The sequence below is a fragment of the Monodelphis domestica genome, chromosome 6 (genome assembly GCF_027887165.1).
Source record: "Monodelphis domestica isolate mMonDom1 chromosome 6, mMonDom1.pri, whole genome shotgun sequence".
Classification (NCBI taxonomy): domain Eukaryota; kingdom Metazoa; phylum Chordata; class Mammalia; order Didelphimorphia; family Didelphidae; genus Monodelphis; species Monodelphis domestica.
Window position 1 is genome coordinate 27,769,652 of NC_077232.1, and position 17,495 is coordinate 27,787,146.

At 54.7% G+C, this 17,495-nt stretch overlaps 1 protein-coding gene across 4 annotated transcripts in view; it reads left to right on the forward strand.

Moving 5' to 3' along the window:
• The window catches only part of SPI1 (Spi-1 proto-oncogene), a 35,720-nt gene that overhangs the window by 972 nt on the left and 17,253 nt on the right, over window positions 1-17,495 (forward strand). Inside the window, exons 2-3 of one of the 4 annotated variants that reach the window (XM_007497417.3) lie at window positions 8,874-9,051; window positions 16,948-17,041. In XM_007497417.3, the coding sequence (XP_007497479.1) occupies window positions 9,049-9,051; window positions 16,948-17,041 (97 nt within the window). In that variant the 5' untranslated portion in view covers window positions 8,874-9,048. Of the gene's footprint in view, window positions 1-8,873; window positions 9,052-13,729; window positions 14,046-16,947; window positions 17,042-17,495 lie in introns of those variants that run through there. The other 3 variants (XM_007497415.3, XM_056801777.1, XM_001370178.4) reach the window with 3 other exon arrangements.

Consider the following 17,495-nt stretch of genomic DNA (forward strand, 5'->3'; position numbering starts at 1 on the left):
GCCCCATGGAAATGCCCAGGCCCTCGAGACTTACAGCCCAATGCCACCCAGGCAGCAGTCAAGATTGGCGTCTCACCAAGGGTCGCACCATGTGCCAGGCCCACACTGTAGGAGAATGGCGCGGGCCCGAGAGGGCCAAAGGGACTTCTTGGAGGAGGGATGGGAGAGCCAATGGAGCGGTGGAAAGAGAGGACTTGGGCCACTTACTGGCTGTGTGGCCTTGGGCCAGTCATTTTACTTCCAGAGGACTCCATTTCCTTGTCTGTAAAATGGGAGCCGCTCTTGGCTCTAACTCCACCATCCTTTGACCCAAACTAAGACCTCAAGAAGGGAGAGAATGTAGGCTGGGTAGAAGGTGGAGTGAAAAGAATTCTGAATTTGGAGTCAGGGGACCTGAATTCAAATCTTGGCCCTGCCACTTCCTGTGTGACTGGGCACATTTCCTCCACTGATAAACAAAGCGGTTGGACTAGATGACTTCTGAGGGGCCTTTTAGCTCCTGGCTTGTGATCCAAAGCCCAAGACGGCAGGGCAGGCCTGGCAGGGGTGACTTGCAGGCTTTTAGAGCAGGGGGGACTGGAGAAATCATTTCAGCCTGAGCTTAAGGGACAACCCCAAGAGGCAGTGCACCGAGGAGCCCCTCTAGGCTTCCTTCCACTGCCCGGGTGGCTCTCCAAGCATTTCTGCTCAGACATGAAGCCAGAGGGGTTAGGCCGGCACACAGCGGCACCATGGAGCATGCCACAGACATGGGAGGGTGAGGAGGTGGGACTGGCTGCAACAGAGGCTCGCAGAGCTCAGCCAGCTCTTGGGGCAGAGAATTTGAGAAATCTTGGGAAAGACTTGAGCAAAAGCATTGGGGTGACTCACACTTTTCTTCTCCTGGGTCATAAGATTCTCAGAACCCCAAAGGACCGTAGAGACCACTAATCCAACCCCCTCCTTTCAAGGAGGAAACAGGCTTGGCAAGGACAAGTCATTTTGTCAGAGGTCACCCAGGTGGGGAGGGGAGGTGCAAGGTGGGATCTGAATCCAGCTCCTTTGACTCCAAAACTAGTGCTCTTTTTGGCCTTCTTCTGCTTCTTTTTGGTGATGTTCTTTCCTCTACCCTTTTTCCTCTGCTTAGAGGAAAGCAGGTTCTGTCCAGGGGGCTAGGAATCAGAGCGGCCAAAGGAGCTTAGTTCTAGGGTTGGAAGAGACCTTAAAGCTCTCCTGGATCAACCCTCTCATTTTACAGATGAGGAAACTGAGGCCATGGGGAGTTAAGTCCTTGGCTAGTCAGTTGGCAGAGCCAGAATTCAAACCCAGAGCCTCTGATTCCAGTCACCATGATTCCTGTTGTGTCTCACTTATATGGCGGGACTTAAGTTCACAGGGTTTCCTCTGCCATCTGTGCAAGTTCACTCCTTTGGCCTTCATGGAGGTTCTTTCCTTTGGCCTTCATGGAGGTTTGTTCCTTCCCCATTAGAGTGAAAGCTCTAAAGCCTTAGAGCAGAGGAACTTAAGGGTTCATTTCAGGGCTGCGATCCCCGAGGGCTGATGATGGAGCAGAAGAGGTGGAGAGATCTGAGGAATTGGCCCTCTTGTAGAATTTGGTTGAGAAGTTCCATCTCTCAATGGGGACCTCTTTGCCAATGGATGAGGGAGTTCTTGAGTTCTGAGAGAGGCCACCTAAAAATGGGCCCAGCTTCATGTTTGGGGTCCCTCCTTCCATCTCCCCCTTTCCAGACCTACAAATCCCCCAAGAGCCACTGGCTAAGAAAGTCACAGGAATGTTCCCAGGCAGCCAGAAGGAGGGAGTCGAAGGCAAGGGGCCCAGGGTGGGGCTGGTCCAGAGGTTCTGGCCTGATGGGCCCCCTGGTCTGGGGGGCTGAAGGAGGCGATGAAGGCCCTGGTCAGTAGAGAGCATTCGGCCGATGAAAGTACTGTGACAGAGCCAGAGGGACCTGGGCAGCTTGTAGGAAGTGCGGAGCCCAACGCTAGGAGCCCACATGGCTGGTACCCTGTTATGGGGCCCTGGGTTCCCCCTCAGCCCCATTCCCTGGGTTAGCAGCTTCCAGAAGAAGCCGGGAGAGGCTGCAGCCCCTGCGTGTCGGAGAGGCCATTCGGCCTGAGCCGAGGATGGCTTGCCAGCCCCCGCCTGCTGACTTGGCGGCCTTGCAGCTGCCTTACTGACCGAGGAGGCCCGATTTATAAATAAGCCTCCAATGTGGAGAGTCATCAAGTTTGTCATCTGCTCTGGGCCCAGCTGCAGTTACCTCAGTAACCACAGAGCCTGGTGCCGTCCAGCTTCGCCAGGCCCAGAAGCAGGAGCCACCCAGCTCTAGCTGGCCCAGAGCCAGGCTCTCCTAATAGTCCCCGGCCCAGAGCCGTGCTCCCTGGGGACCCACCGGGCCATCGACAGGACTGGCCAGGCCCAGAGGGGGCCCTGGAAGAAGTAGGGCCCACCGGGCCCAGGGCCAGGCCCCACCGGCACCACCGGGCCAGGACCAGGCCAGGACCAGGCCCGACCAGTCAGGATTCTCTCTGGGAAGATCTGCTCTGGACCTTGAAGGCCTACATTTGGGATGTCGGCTTGTGGCGGTGGAATCTTAGGGCCCAGGCGAACCAGAACAGGGGCTCGGGGTGGGGGCGAGGATCATCCCACTGAGCTCCAAACCGAGCTGCTATTTAAAAACTGAAACTGGGAGGAATGAAGTGACTGTGGCTGGTGGCTTGCCCAGCCCCCTCATCCATCCCCACCCCCGCCCCTCGTCCCCCCCATCCCCCAAAGCCTCTTCCCGCGGCTTCCTCTTTCCTTCCCCAGCATGCCCCCCTCCCTGCCCCCTTCTTGTGCAGTGCAGCCTCCCCCCATCGGGCCTTTGGGAACAAGTCCTGTGTTCTCTGCAGTCAGGGCGGGAGCGAGCCCCAAGGCAGAGTCCTGGGAGGCGCCGCCGGGCCTGGTCTGGACCGGCTCTGGGCCTGCTCTGGGCTAAGGAGCCTTTCAGGAACAGCGAGGCTGGGGAAGGGTCTGGGGCCCCCAGCGTGCCTCCTGCTCCCACTTCCTGAGGCCTGTGCACGCCACTCCTCTCGTCTACTCTCCCGAAGCAGCACCTTCTGAAGGGTGCCAGGTGACAATCAGGGTTCCTACTCTAAGCCTCAGTTTCTCCCTCTGTAAAAAGAGATAAAAACACGCGTCCCTCCCACTCCAGAGAGTTGTTTTTAGAGAGAAGTTTTGTAAACCTTCAGGCGCTCCTCCAGAAGGTGCTCGTTAAATGCCTCCCGAAGCACCAACGCTCAGAGGTTAAGAGTTGAGGCACTTGGGGGGGGGGCATACATGAAAGAATCCCACCTAGCCCCAGCCTGACCAGTAAGTGGGCATCCATCCGCCCCCGAGAGATACCCAAGCTGGAGCGGGCCTGTGCATGGGTGGATTGTTGGGAAGTTTTCCTGACCTGGAGGCCTACCTTGGCCTTTTCAGCACTCCCTTCTGCTCCAGCTGGGATGAGTCCAGGTGTGCACATGGCGACCCTGGAGGCTGGGACACGCTCCCCATCACCCCTCCACGCTTCTGCCCTCCCACCCTGTGGGAGACTTTAGGCTGTGCTCCTTCCTCCCCTCCCCTCAGGGAGCTCGCGCCCAGGGGTGAGGAGGGTGGGGAGAGATTTCATCTGGAAAGCGCTTTGCACACTCAAAGCCCCTAGAAGTGACTGCATGAGGGGGTTGCTAGAGGAGCTCGAGGACCCTGGCCCAACCCTTTCCCTTCTCAGCCCGCATTTCTTCATCTGTAAAATGGGGACGACAGTGGCGAGCCTTCTGCGGGCTGTAGGTGTGAGCTGCACAGTCGTGCGTGCTTATCCCTGGATGGGCTGGGGGAGGGCTCTCCAAGGGGGGCTGGAGGCGGGGGGATGAGTGGCTTGTGTAAAGGCTGGGGCAGGAGAGCAAGGAGGCCGCGGGATCAGAGCAGGGAGGAGAGACGGCGGGAAGCCCGTCTGAAGAGGAGAGGCTGGCACCGCCATGTAAAGGGCTCTATGCGGGGGACTGGCATGGGCAGGCTGTGCCCCTGGAGCGCCAGGGTGGCGGCGTGTTGAGGCGAGAGGCTGGCACCGCCATGTAAAGGGCTCTATGTGGGGGACTGGCACGGGCAGGCTGTGCCCCCGGAGCGCCAGGGTGGCGGCGTGTGGAGGCGAGAGGCACAGGCCGGTGGGGATCGTCCCTTTCTCTGTCTCCTGGGCCAGCGTCTGGAGGGCACCTCAGAGACCGACTGAGCCAACCCGATTGTCTTCAAGAGAAGGAAAGTGGCCGGGGCCACCCTGCGGGTCTCCTTCTGTCCCTTCGCGTCGCCCTCTCTGTCCATCTGCGAACCGTGTCCAGCAGCCGCGCCCAAAGCCGGGTTCTCACACTCGAACTCGGGGCTCTCGCCAGCCAGTCCTCGGCGGTCGTGCTTCCCAGGGCGGCAGCTGCCTCGGGGACGGAGGGGCCCGGCTTCGAGCCTCCGGTCTGCCCCTTTGCCGTCTCTCTTTGGGGCTCGGCGCCTCCTCGGTAAAACGAAGGCTCGAGTTCACGTTGGAAGGTTCCTCCGGGCTATCGTCTAGGGCTGGGCCTCACTCTAAAGGAATGAAGCTCTAACCACAGGATCTGGGGCTCGGGCCCAGGAGGAGGGGACCCTCTCAGCGCAGCGGAAGGCAGGCCTGACGGGTGGGCAGCGGCCAGCGGGCGCAGGGGTCCCCGGGGAGCAGAGCGAGGCCGGGAGTCGCGAGGAGGGGACCCCGGGCTGGGCCTGCCCCCCTCCCCGTTCCCCTCGAGGCTGTTCCCTCTCTCTCACGTCTCCCCCTCCCCCTCGGGCTGTGGCCTGACCATCGGGCCCTTGGGTGCCGGCCGGCCTCTTTGGGATGGAGCCAGAAGCTTATAAATACCTCGGCAAGGCCCAAGCAGGCGTCTGCTCCGCTCCGGCCCCCGCTGCCCCCCGCTCCGAAAAGCACCGTTTCCCTTTTCTGGGTGACCACATGCCATGCACAGGGAATTTCCAGCTCTGAGTGGAGCCTCTGATTCACTCGGGCCCCAAAGACAGTTAACTCCTTCTGGGAACCAGGCGGCCCGCGGCCTCCCCTGGGCCGGCCTCCCCTGGGCCGGCCTCCCCGGGACCCCCCCGGGCCCACCCCGTTCTGGGGCTCCCTCCGGGCCGCTCCCCTTCCACCCCTCTGCTCTGTGCCCGTCCGCAGGCGAGGGGGGACGCGGGGGGCCCTGGAGGGGGGGGAGGACGTGGAGGCTCTGCGCCCTCCTCTCCCCCGAGGGCTCTCCGTCCTTTCGGGGGGGAATGAAGCCCATTGATCACTGCAGGCAGCAGAGCTCCCTGGAGGGCAGAGAGAGGGGGGAGGGCAAAGCCCGTGGGAGGATGCTCGGGGCCGCCCCCCTTTTGGAGACAAGGCAAGAGGCTGGTCCAAGGTGGCGCAGAGGATGGCACACCGGGATTGGAACTCGGGTCCTCCCCCATAGAACGGAAGCTACTTGAGAGGAAGGAGCTTGTGACTTTGCCCTTTTGTTCTGGCCTTCCCCAGCGCCCGGCACAGTGCCTGGCACACAGTAGGTGCCTACTAAATGCTTGGTGATGGATTGACCGGCATATGAGGATTTGGGCGAAATCATTCTCTTTTATATTCTTAAACCCTCACCTTCCGCCTTAGAGTCAGTACTGGGAATTGGCTCCAAGGCAGAAGAGTGGTCAGGGCTGGGCCGTGGGGGTCAAGGGACTTGGCCAGGGTCACCCAGCTGGGAAGTGCCTGAGGCCAGATTGGAACCCAGGACCTCCCGCTCTAGGCCTGGCTCACTCCACTGAGCCGCCCGGCTGCCCCTAATCATTCTTTAGGGCGAGGGTGGTGATGCTCATTGAGGCGACTACAGGAGGGCCGTGAAAGTTCTTTGCTCTGTGGGGCGGTTCTCTGGGAGGGAGAAGGCACTGGAAGAAAAGGAGGGGATGTGGGGGGTGCGGGGGGAAAGTGGGGTTCAGGCTCGGAGGGAGGCGGGAGGAGCGCGGGGAGGGTTTCGCGCCCCCTCTCCCTTCCCCAGCCCAGCCGTGGTGACAGGGAGGAAGTCACCACAGGCCTAGGTTGGCTTTGAGGTACCAGAGGCTGAGTGATGTGGCCTCGAGGTGAGATCTCTGGCTGCCGGAGGCTGTGGTCAAGGGAAGGAGAGCCTGTGCGCTGGGAGGCTGGGAGGGAGGCCGGGAGCGAGGCCGGGAGCCAGGCCAGGAGGGAGGCCGGGAATGAGGCCGGGAGCCAGGCCGGGAGGGAGGCCGGGAACGAGGCCGGGAGCCAGGCCGGGAGGGAGGCCGGGAGGGAGGCCGGGAGCCAGGCCGGGAGGGAGGCCGGGAACGAGGCCGGGAGCCAGGCCGGGAGGGAGGCCGGGAATGAGGCCGGGAGCCAGGCCAGGAGGGAGGCCGGGAATGAGGCCGGGAGCCAGGCCAGGAGGGAGGCCGGGAACGAGGCCGGGAGCCAGGCCAGGAGGGAGGCCGGGAGCCTCAGGGATGGGGGGCAGCCCGGAGTGGCGCAGGGCCTCGCGGAGGGGAGGCTCTTCAGGGCATGGCGTGGCCGGGGAGCCTCTGGAAGTGTCTCAACAGCTAGAGGAAGTTGCAAGAGGACCGCTGTGAGCCGCCTGCCCACCCGCCCGGGGTAAACTTTTCCAGGCTGAAGCACGAGTTGCCCCTGGGGGAGGGCGCTGCGGCCTTGCTTCACCTCCTCCCGCAGGCCCCAGGTGGGCCTGCTCACGGCTCGGGAGGGGGGCCTGGAGGCGCGCAGCGAGAGCCCCCCCTGCCCACGGGCCGGGCTGCAAGAGGAGCCACCCCACGCTTCCTGTTGCCAGACAGCCCCGGGATTGCATTAGCGGGTGCGCCGGCTCCCCCCACCCTCCTCGTGCCAGAGCCAGGGCTGGAAGGAGTGACGGGGCGGATGGGGGTGGCAGGAGCTCACGGCCTCTCCAGGAGCCGAGGCCGCGTCGGGCCCGTGCCACGGGCTCCCTCTCACCCCTGCCTCTGAGGGGGAGCAGCTCCTGTGAGGCCCAGCCAAGGGCTGCCTCCTCCGAGAAGCCCTTCCTGATGCCCCGCTGGCACTTTGTAGACATTCTCGGGGACATCTGGGTGCAGGTCCCTTGGCCCCAGTAGAACACACAGGCCTCGAGGCCAGGCCCTGTGCTGTGTGGCTCACAAACGCTCTCAATGGCCGCTCACCAGCTGGGCCCCCCTCCATCCGCACGGGCGGATTGGACAAAGTCGGGGTGCTTTGGCTTTGGGGTGTCATAGACAGACTCTTTGGCAGTTCGGGGATCCCTCCTGGGAATGATGACTAAAGCGCGTAAGATTCTTAGTGCCATAAGAAGTGATTCAGCCTCCAAGTTCCCTTTCCAGCTCTGCATTCTCCGAGTCTCCCGGCCTGGGCCGAGCGTGTGCTCAGACTGGGTTCCGTCTATGGCTTCTGTGAGCTGGTGACCTCCGGCCCCTGCTAGGCCTGGCCAATGGAGGGCGGCTGACTGGTGAGGGCGGCTGACTGGAGAGGGGGAACCGGGGCCTCCCAGAACCCCAGGGAGGGCTCCTGTGCCCATCCCCCCTACTGCCCCCCTCAAACACTATCTCTATTTTATCCTGTCTAGGGGCAGCGAGGGGGGATGCTGGCTAGAGCCCTGAGCTTGGAGTCTTCCAGACTCCTCTTCCTGGGTTCATATCTAGCCTCAGAGACTTACTAGCTGTGTGACCCTGGGCAAGTCACGTCACCTCAATAGAGGTTCCTTCAATCAATTAATCCTGAAACACTGCCAAGGAACCATCTGAATGAGGTCGATAAATACAACCCAGTCAGTCAGTTAGCATTTAGCAAGTCCCAACCATGTCCCAGCCCTGTGCAGGACCAGCTCCTTCTAGTCCATCATCTCCTCCTCTATATCTTCCCATTTCTGTCTCTTGCTCTTTTCTCTTCTCTCATCCTTTCCTTTCCTTTCCATTCCTCTTCTCTTTCCCTCCATTTTCTCTCCCTCTCATCATCTCCTTCTATTTCCTCCTCTCCACTTTCCTTCTCTCTTTCTCCCTTGTCTTATTCTGCCTCTATAATTTTTCTCACATCTATTCTCTCTTCTCCATTTTCCCTGTCACCACTCTAGTTTAAGCTGCTGAAATAGGCTTCTAGTAGGTCTTCTCATCCATGATTTCTCTCCTCCTTCAATCCATGCTTCATGTTGCTTCCAGGCTAAGGATTCTTTATTTCCTTAAAAAAAAGTTTAATTAAAATTTATATTCTTCTCATGGTACTCCTCTGCTCAAAAACCTTCAATAGCCTCTTATGCTTCCCAGAAAAAGTTCAGACTCCATAACACGGACTTGATTTATCCTTTTTTGGCCTTAATTAACACAGCACTAGATGAAATAGGTTCTCAGTCTAAGCAGACTGAGCCACTCACCTAGTTCCATTCATGTCTCCTGTTCTTCTGCCTCCATACTTTTGACAATGATATTCTCTGTCCCTGGAATGCCCCTTCCCTGCCTACCAAATTCCTGCCCATTTTTTAGTACACAGCGCAGAAGCAAGCCTCTTTGTGAAATCTTCTTTGATTTCCCCTTCCTACCTGCGCCTCATGATCTTTCCCCATTCAGGGTTCCCATAACACCTTGCTTGGATCTTGCATAAAATTCTAGGATCGTAGATTCAGAACTGAAAACATCCACAGAAGCCACTAAGCCCAACTCTCTTGTTTTACCAGTGCAGGAAATGAGTCCCAGGAGGGTCATAGAGCCCAGAACAGGCACTGGAAGTGGGATTTGAACCTAGATTCTCTGACTTTGGAGCCAATGAGCTTCCCACATCATGCTGGGGATCTTAGCGGTCATCTAGTCCAATCTTCTTGTTTTCCAGATGGACTTGATCAAAGTCACACCTACATCTGTGGGAGAGCTGGGACAAGATCTTGGTCACCTAACTTGGTTACCTAACCAAGCATTCATCAAACATTTCCTGGAGAATAAGATGACTTCTCTGACTATGAAAGCCCAAGAAAGGGTTTGTGTTTTCTTGTGGACTTGTGTGTAATATGGTACGTTATTGTTATTTTGGCATATGGGATTCTTCCTATTTGACTGGAAGCTTCCAGAGGGCAGGCATCATGCTTTACTCATTGCCCTCTCCTCCAATTTAGCATGGTGCTTTAAAAATTCTTCCATCTGGGGCAAGTTAGGTAGCCTAGTGCATAGAACACCAGGCCTGAAGTCAGGAGGACACTTCCTAGCTATATGACCCTGTGCAAATCATTTAACCCCAATTGCCTAGTCCTTGCCCTTCTATATGAGGGTTGTTACTAAGACAGAAAGGTGGTATGTTTTTTTTAAACATGATCTAGATTTTATTTATTTGATTCTCCCCAGAAATATACAGAGCCCAGCATTAATATAAAGTACAAAATCAAGAAATAAGCTGGAAAAATGAGCAAACAAAAGAAGAACCCTACTATAAAGGGCTACTATAGACCAGAAAGTAAGATTTTTTAAAAATGTTTTCAAGTACAGATTGGTTAGAGCCTAGAAGAAGAATAGATCTTAGGTACCACTGTGGCAAAGGTTGCTCTAGCCTAGGGGATTGGAGGTGAAAGCAAACCTGAGAGATGAAGTCACAGAGAAAGACTTGTAGGAGTGCCAGTTGTCCTTGGGCTGGGGAAAAAATCCACTGTTATTTCCTGACTCCTTTCCTCTTGGAGGGAAGCCTCATATGCCCTGTTTTCATCACTCAGACTCTGGAAACTTGACAAACTGAATTATCTAGTAGTTCTCCAGGTTCAACTACTCAGCAGCCCTGACTCCTATACCTGCTCTTCTCTGAATTTTGGAAGTTCCCTAGCTTGAGGACCTAGTTTCTAGAAGGGTCCTTATCTTCAGAACTCTAGGTAAAATGTAAGGGAAGGGAGAGAAGCTTCTGATCTAGGGGGTAGGCTCACTTAATCATAGAGGTGTGTGAAGAGGAGTTCTGGGTATGCTTTCTAATATTTTGAAGAGGTGGGAGCCTGGTAGAGTGTACAGGAGACCAGACCAGGAGTTAAGAAGACTCACACAAGTTCTGCCTCCACACTTAATAGCTGTGTAACTATGGGCAAATCATTATCATCTCTCTAAGCCTCAGTTTTCTCATCTCTAAAATGGGACACATGGACTAAATGGCCTTTAAGGTTCCTTTCAAACTCTAAATCAATGATCCTTTTTTGTGGGTCTCTTCTTTTCTTCACCTATTATGTATATTTATATATGGGCATATCCCACTCCCACCCTGACCCTACTATTAGACCTTAGGCTCCTTGGGGCCAGGGGCTGTGTTATTATTTGCCTTTGAATCTCCAGCATCAAGCAAAAAGCCTTGCCCCCTCCCTCCATAGATTCTTAATAAACAATAATAATGTCACCTTTCTTTAGAACTTTAAAGTTTATAAGATGCTTTACTCACAGCAAGCTAAGGAAATAGACTGTGCAAGTATTATTATGCCTGTTTTGTAGATAAGGAAATTGAGGCTCTGAGAGTTTAAATGACTGTTCATGATCAAAGATCACAGAATTTGGGAAGTGGAAGGGACCACAATGGCAACCTAGAAATGAATTCCCACTAGTACATACTTAACCAATCCAGCCTCTACTTGAAGATCCCCCAAAGAAGGTTAACCCCTCCCATCCCACTTTGGAATGGCTATAATTATTAGAAAGTTTTCTCTAGACATATTACCTCACAACTAACAAGTGTCTAAGAAGGTATTCAAGCCCAGATTTGAAGTCTCCAAGTCCTATGCTCTATGTACCATGGTAGGCTGCCTCTCATAAATATTGGCTGCAGGATATGAGATGTAAGGTTCTTGAATGGGAGCTGGGATCCCCTGCAAGGGTTCTAAACTCTAAGTACAAATAGGTATTTAATAAAAGACTTCTGATGACAAGAAAGGCATTTTCTTTCTTCCTCTTGTTTGACTGTGTGGTTCACAAAAGAAAACCACTGATAATCCAGGCAGGTCCCACTGCCCATGGAACACACACACACACACACACACACACACACACACACACACAAAGGTCCCTCTTATCCATTTGCTTATTCTGAGGGGCCCTGTCTCTATGATAGAGATGAACAACAGAACAGATCCAAATGCAGGGCTTATCACATATATTTAGAGTTAGAAGGGAGTTTGAGACTAGAAAGGTCACCACTCTATATGGGTGAGAGATCTGAAGATTCTTGATGGGAAATTTTGCCTAAAGTCATACAGATAGATGGAGACCAAACCAGGAATAGAGCCTATGTCCTCTGACCCTTGATCCAAGGCTCTTCTTTGCTAAGCTAATCCTCTTCTACTCTCTACTTTCTGTTTCTAACCATCTCCTACTCTGAATAGACCTTGGTCTGTGTCCTTTGAGGCCCTAGAAATGGCACTGGCCCTGGATTCAAAGGACCTGGGCTCAAATCCCACATCTAATACAACTTGGGTGACCTTGATCTAATCACATTACATGCATCTCAGTTTACTTATCTGTAAAATGAGAAAGTTGTCCTAGCTATCCTCTGAGATCCCTTCTAGCTCTCCATCCATGATCCATGATCCATGATCCATGATCCTAGGATCTCAAGTATGAGCCCCACTTAGGAGGGTCTTGCCAAGGAAACCAGGATAGCCTTTCTACTCAAAGGCTAAAGGAGAAAGGGAGTTTAGAATGGGGCCCCTGGAGAAGAGAAACAGCAGCTGATTTGCTTCCAATGTGGAAGAACTGGCACTAAGTGACTTGGAAAACAGCAGATCATAAGATTTAGAAATAGAAAAGACCCTAGAACAGAGAACAGAAAACATTAGAATTAGAGGGAACCTGGAAAGGATCTTAAAACAGAAATGTCAGAGCTGGGAGAAACCTTAGAACAGTGAATGTCAGAGTTAGGAGAGATGATAGAGATCTTCTAGTCCAAGCTTCCCATCTTACTGATGAAGAAACTGAGTTCAAGAGAGGGAAGATAGCTACTTACTTGGGCTTCAGCTCAGAAGTGTTTTCAAGCCAACAGAATGGGTCTCAGGAAGCCGGTGTTCCTCCTGAATCGACTTAAAGACTGTAGTGGAATGGAGTTGAGGGGAGAGGGATACTTCATGGGACTAGTCTAGGAACAGGACCCACAAGGATTTTGATGGAGAGGATAGTATGTGATGCTCAGGTTCTCCAGGCTGAGGAAAAGGAAGTTGGTGTAAACAGAGTGAGGGAGGAAGCTGGCACAGAAAATGTCTGTGATTCCTCACACACCTGTGACCCAGGCCAAGGCCCCAGCTCCACAGTGAACCTGTTACCGCTTTGCCTAGGCAGGGCCTGAGGGACAAGGACAGCATGCCTGGATCCCTCATCAAGGTAAATTTCCTCTCAGCATTCTCTCAACTGCCTGAGATATCCTCCACAGTCCTGTTCCCGAGAGCCCTAGAATACAGAACATTAGGGATAGAAGGAAAGGGTCTTAGAACTACTTGTCTTCCTGCTTCAAGTCTTTCTCCATGCTAATCCATCCTCGGCTCAAGCACCAAAGTGACTTTTCTAAAGTGTTGCTTTGACTCTATCACCTGTCCTGCTCAAGGAGCTTCAGGGGCTCCCTATCACTTTCATGATCAAATAGGCATTCTTCTCTCTTTGATACGTAAAGCTCTTCATAATCTGGCTCCTTCCTACCTTTCCAGCCTTCTATTCTATTCGCCAAGACACTGGCCTACTTGCTTTCTGTCAAATACACAGATATTTCCCTCTCCAGTCTCTACCCTTCTGCATTGGCTTTCCTCTGTCCCCAGCACAATTCCCCCACATCTGTCTTTCCCCCTGGCTTTTTAGTCGCATGGTTTCCTTCAAGACTCAGATCCAGGCCCATCTTCTGCAGGAGACATTTCCCATTTTGCTCAACTGCTGACACCTTTCTCTTTCAGAGGACCTTTCTGTTTCCTCTGTATAGAGAACATCAGATCTGGAAGATACCTTAGAACAGACAACATGAGAACTGGAAGGGACCTTAGCACATAAAGCATAGAATGTAAGACCATCAGAACAGAGAAAGTCAGAGATAGAAAAGGCCTTAGAGCACAAAATGCCAGAACTAGAAAGGGCTTTGGAACATAGAATGTCAGCACCGGGATGGACCTGAGAACATGGGATGTCAGTCATGGAAGAAGCCTTAGAACATAGCATGTCAGAGCTTGGATGGGAAGTTTAGAACATGGAACATCAGAGCTGGACCTTAGAACATAGAATGTCAGAGCTGGGAAAGGTCCTTAGAATGTGGAACATGGAGTACTAAACTTGGTAGGAGCTCTAGCATTCAGAACCAAATGAAAACAGTGCTGGCCACATGGGAATCAGTTTGGGGTGACCTCAAGGGGGTCTCACAGGGGACCTAGGGGTCATTTTGCTACAGGGAGGCATGGCAATACCAGCCACAGCCACTGCTTACATGGGAGTCTGCCACTAGGCCCCATCAGGCCTTTGGGGGGGAAGGGCCAAGTCTCCCAGGCCTTGGCCTCAGCCCTCTTCTCCCCCTCCTAAACCCACTGCCCCCTTTCAGGCTTCCCCCCTCACCCCCCCAGAGGGCTGCCTGCTTCCTCTGGGCTCGGGGCTCTGGCCGGGTGGCCTTCCCAGGCCGGTGTCCTGCTGCCACCTGCCCCGGGGGCCAGCCAGAGACTTCCTGTAGCGCAAGAGATTTATGCAAACGGGCTGGGGTGGTGATGTCACCCTGGGGGGGACTATCTCCCAGCTACAGGCCCTTCGATAAAATCAGGAACTTGGGCTGCTTTGCAATGTCAAGGGAGGGGGCTCACCTCGGGATCGGCCAGGCCAGGGGGCAGGACTGAGGCTCCTTCGATAGCCGTCCTGCCCGCCCCCACTGGGTGCCCGCCTCCCACCCCCAGCCCCACCAGCCCGGACCCTGTGGCTCCCAATGCCCAGGGGCTCCGGAGTGGGCCCTGCCGAGCCTGGGGAGCTGACGGGCCCTGAGATCGGTTGGATGTTACAAGCGTGCAAGATGGAAGGGTTCCCCCTCGTCTCCCCTGTGAGTATGGGGGCTGCCTCCCCCTCCTCTGGTTTCTAATCAGTGGGAAGCTGGTGTTTCCTCCTTTCGGGCCCTGGAGGAGAAGATTGGGACTGAAGCTTTTCCCCTGGCTGTGCCCTACCGGGCTAAAGACTGGTGGAAGGCTTCGGGGCTGAGGGTTGGAGGACGGGAGGGCAATGGATGCTCACGGCTGGGTGCTGGCGGCAGCCCTACCGGCTTGTCTCCAGCCTGGAGCTCTGGGGCTTGGCACCAGGGCTAGAGGGGCACAGGCTGGAGCGCCGGAGACTCGAGGGTGGGACCTCCAGGGCCCAGGGGTGCGGGGTGCCGGGGGGAACAGGAGTCCCCCCAACTGTGAACCGAAGGAGGGGAATGGAAGAGAGAGCAAGGCTGAAGGCAGGGAGAGGGACTCGGGTCCGGCCAGGGGGTGGGAGCAGAAGCAGAGCAGGTGGCAGAGGATGGGCGAGCTGGCTGCTGGGGTCCCTTCGTCCTGTGAGACTGATTCTGGGAGGGCAGCACGAGAGAGAATCAGACCAGACTGAAGAGGGTCTGGGCTTCCAGGGAGCTGGGGTACGGGACGGTAGGGGAAGGGGGGAAGGAAAGAGACCCTCAGAGGGGTCTGCCGCCCTCTCCGCGGGGCAGATCGTAGGGAAGAGAGCCCCCCAAATGGGACTCCATCTTCCAACTGCTATGAGACGCAAGAGTTAAGCGGGGGGCTGAGAAAGGGCCCTTTACTGGGCTCCCCCCAGCCAATCTTGGCTTGACTCAGGCTTTCCCGTCTGGCTCAAGCGCCTCAGGGTGGAGCCCACAACCAGATCTCGGGCGCCTGAGCTGAGGCCAGGGAGGAAAGGCCAAGTCGGGGCCAGCCCCTAGCCTTCTCGTCCAGCCGGAGTGGGTCAGGAACCCCAGAGCCTTCTGGTACCTGTCTGGTCTGTATTGTCCAGGCTCTGAGGTCTCCTGGGTCTGAGATGGTGGGAGGGGAGGACAGAATGGCTTTGGTGCCCCCCAACACTGTCTCTGCCCTTAGGGGCGAGGGCTCTAGCCCGTCATTAGTCTTAGAGGAGCTTTGTTTCTCCAAACTTGCCATCAGGGAGTCTACAGCAGAGGTCTCCCCCTTTCCCCACATTGCTCCCCTGTCGCCTCGCCTCAGCTTTCTGCCTCCAGATGACTTAGTCCAGACCCCTTGCCTTTCTCTACATCCTAGAACTAGAGGGGGTGCCAGCGAGGACCGGGGAGTTTTCCCCCAAGGATGGGAGGATACTGAGCTTTTGGGGTGCCTCTTCCAGGCAAAATGGTTTCTATGGCTGTGTCAGTCCCCAAGTCTGGAGTAGTTGAGCTTCTTACTGTTAAATACCTCTGGTAATGAAGGGGGAGGCCTTCACCCCTCTTGGGGGGCCTCTCCATAGGAGCAGGGGTGAGAGTCACGGGAAGAGAATGAAGGCCTGTCTGCCCTCCCCAGCCCCACATCCGCTCTGGTGAAGTTCAGGAAAAAAGTAGGAGCCGAGCTTGAGGACTGGTAGTAGAGTTCAACCGCGTCCTTTTATAAATGAGGAAACTGAGGCCCAGAGAGCCTTAAAGTCAATTCAGCCAAAGCTGTCAGCTTTGGTAGCAGGCCCCTGGGACAGGGTTTGTCAGAGAGCAGCGGTTCTGGGAATGGGAGAGGGAGGTGTAGACGTGACGGGGAAGCAGAGTGAGTGTGATGGAGGCTGGGAGTGAGAGAGGGTGGATGTTCTCCCTTGAATGCGTTTTTTGGAAGTAGGTAGGGCCTGAAGCAAGGGGGTACTTGAAGGTGGAGTGAACCAAACTGTGGGTGAGGGGGAGAACAGGTGAGTGAGCCTGAGACCCCATGAGAACCAGTGGGAATGGAGAAGAGGAGGGAGGGGTAGGGACATAGGTGAGGGGGATACAAGGAGCTAGGGGAAACATAGACAGAAGGACAGACAGATGGATGGATAGACAGACAGACAGACAAACAGGCAGGCAGAGAGAGAGAGATAAGCGGACAGACGGACAGACAGACAGATGGATGAACAGACAGACAGACAGATAGATGGATGGATAGATGGATGGATGGACGGATGGACGGACAGATAGAGAAAGAGATAGACGGACAGACGGACAGACAGACAGACAGACGGACGGACGGACAGACAGACAGACAGACAGACAGACAGACAGACAGATAGATAGATAGATAGATAGATAGATAGATAGATAGATAGATAGATGGATGGATGGATGGATGGATGGATAGGTAGGTAAGTATGTAGGGAGGGAGGGAAAGAGGGAAGTAGAGAGAATATATTTATAAGCATTTATACTATGCCAAGGCATCATATTAAGCATTAGAAATTCAAATACCAGCCAGCAAGATTGCCCTTTCTCTCCAATATCCTCCATTCTAATGGGAAAAGACGATAAGTGAAGGCGAGTGGGAATGCAGGGAGTGGAAGAATCCTGAGCTCTTAGACTTAAGACTGGAAGGGATCTTGGAGGGATTTCAATTTACGGAGCTCAGAGAGGTCAGATGGTTTTTCCTAGGATCGTACAGCTAGTAAGTGTCTGACCTCAAGGAGGAATATCCTTGTTGGTACCCTTGTTCCCATTAGGCGCGGGCATGTACTTCTGACCTCTGAGATTCTTGCTCTCTGCCCGGGGCCATTAGAGCTGGTGTCCTCTCCCATGGCCCAGTCTGTAGAAAGGTCTTTGTACTCCACCTACACACATTTCAACTCCTCTTAGGGAAGAACCCTCTTGTCATAGTTTCCGCTTTCTAGATGGAGAGGAGAGAACCCAGGTTAAGGAGGGGACCATAGAATGGGTGTTGAGGATTGGGGGCTGTGTAGGCCAGAATGAGGGCCCCCCAAGTCCTTGGCCAAGACCTCATCCCTTCTCTTCTCTACAGCCATCAGAAGACATGGTGCCCTACGACACAGATCTGTACCGCCAAACTCACGAATATTACCCATATATCGGCAGTGATGGAGAGAGCCATAGTGGTAAGTGGTTCCCATCTCTCCCCTCTCTCAAAGGCCCTCTGACTAGGATGGGGTGACTGCTCTACCCTACTCTCTTTGGCTTCCAACGTACCTCATGAATCACTCAATAGGCATTTGTTAGGCATTCAGTAGTGCTCTGGGGATGCAGACAAAGAATGAAAGTCATCTGAGCCCATCTAAGCACGCTGAGAGATGGGTGTGGCTGGTCCCCTCTAGCCTTCACTCTGCTCCCCCATTGGTTGGGAGCTTCTCGTGGAGCATCTATTATTGGGAAGAGGCTGTCTGGTGGGGGGGGGTTATCATCACCACCATCCTCATCCTCACCCTCATCCTCACCGACTTCCTTGTTACCTTGATCATGATCAGTAGCAGCATCAAACCACAGATAGAGAACTGGAAAGGACCCAAGAAGTCATCCAGTCTAACCCCTGCGTCTTATAGAGGCCAAAGCTGA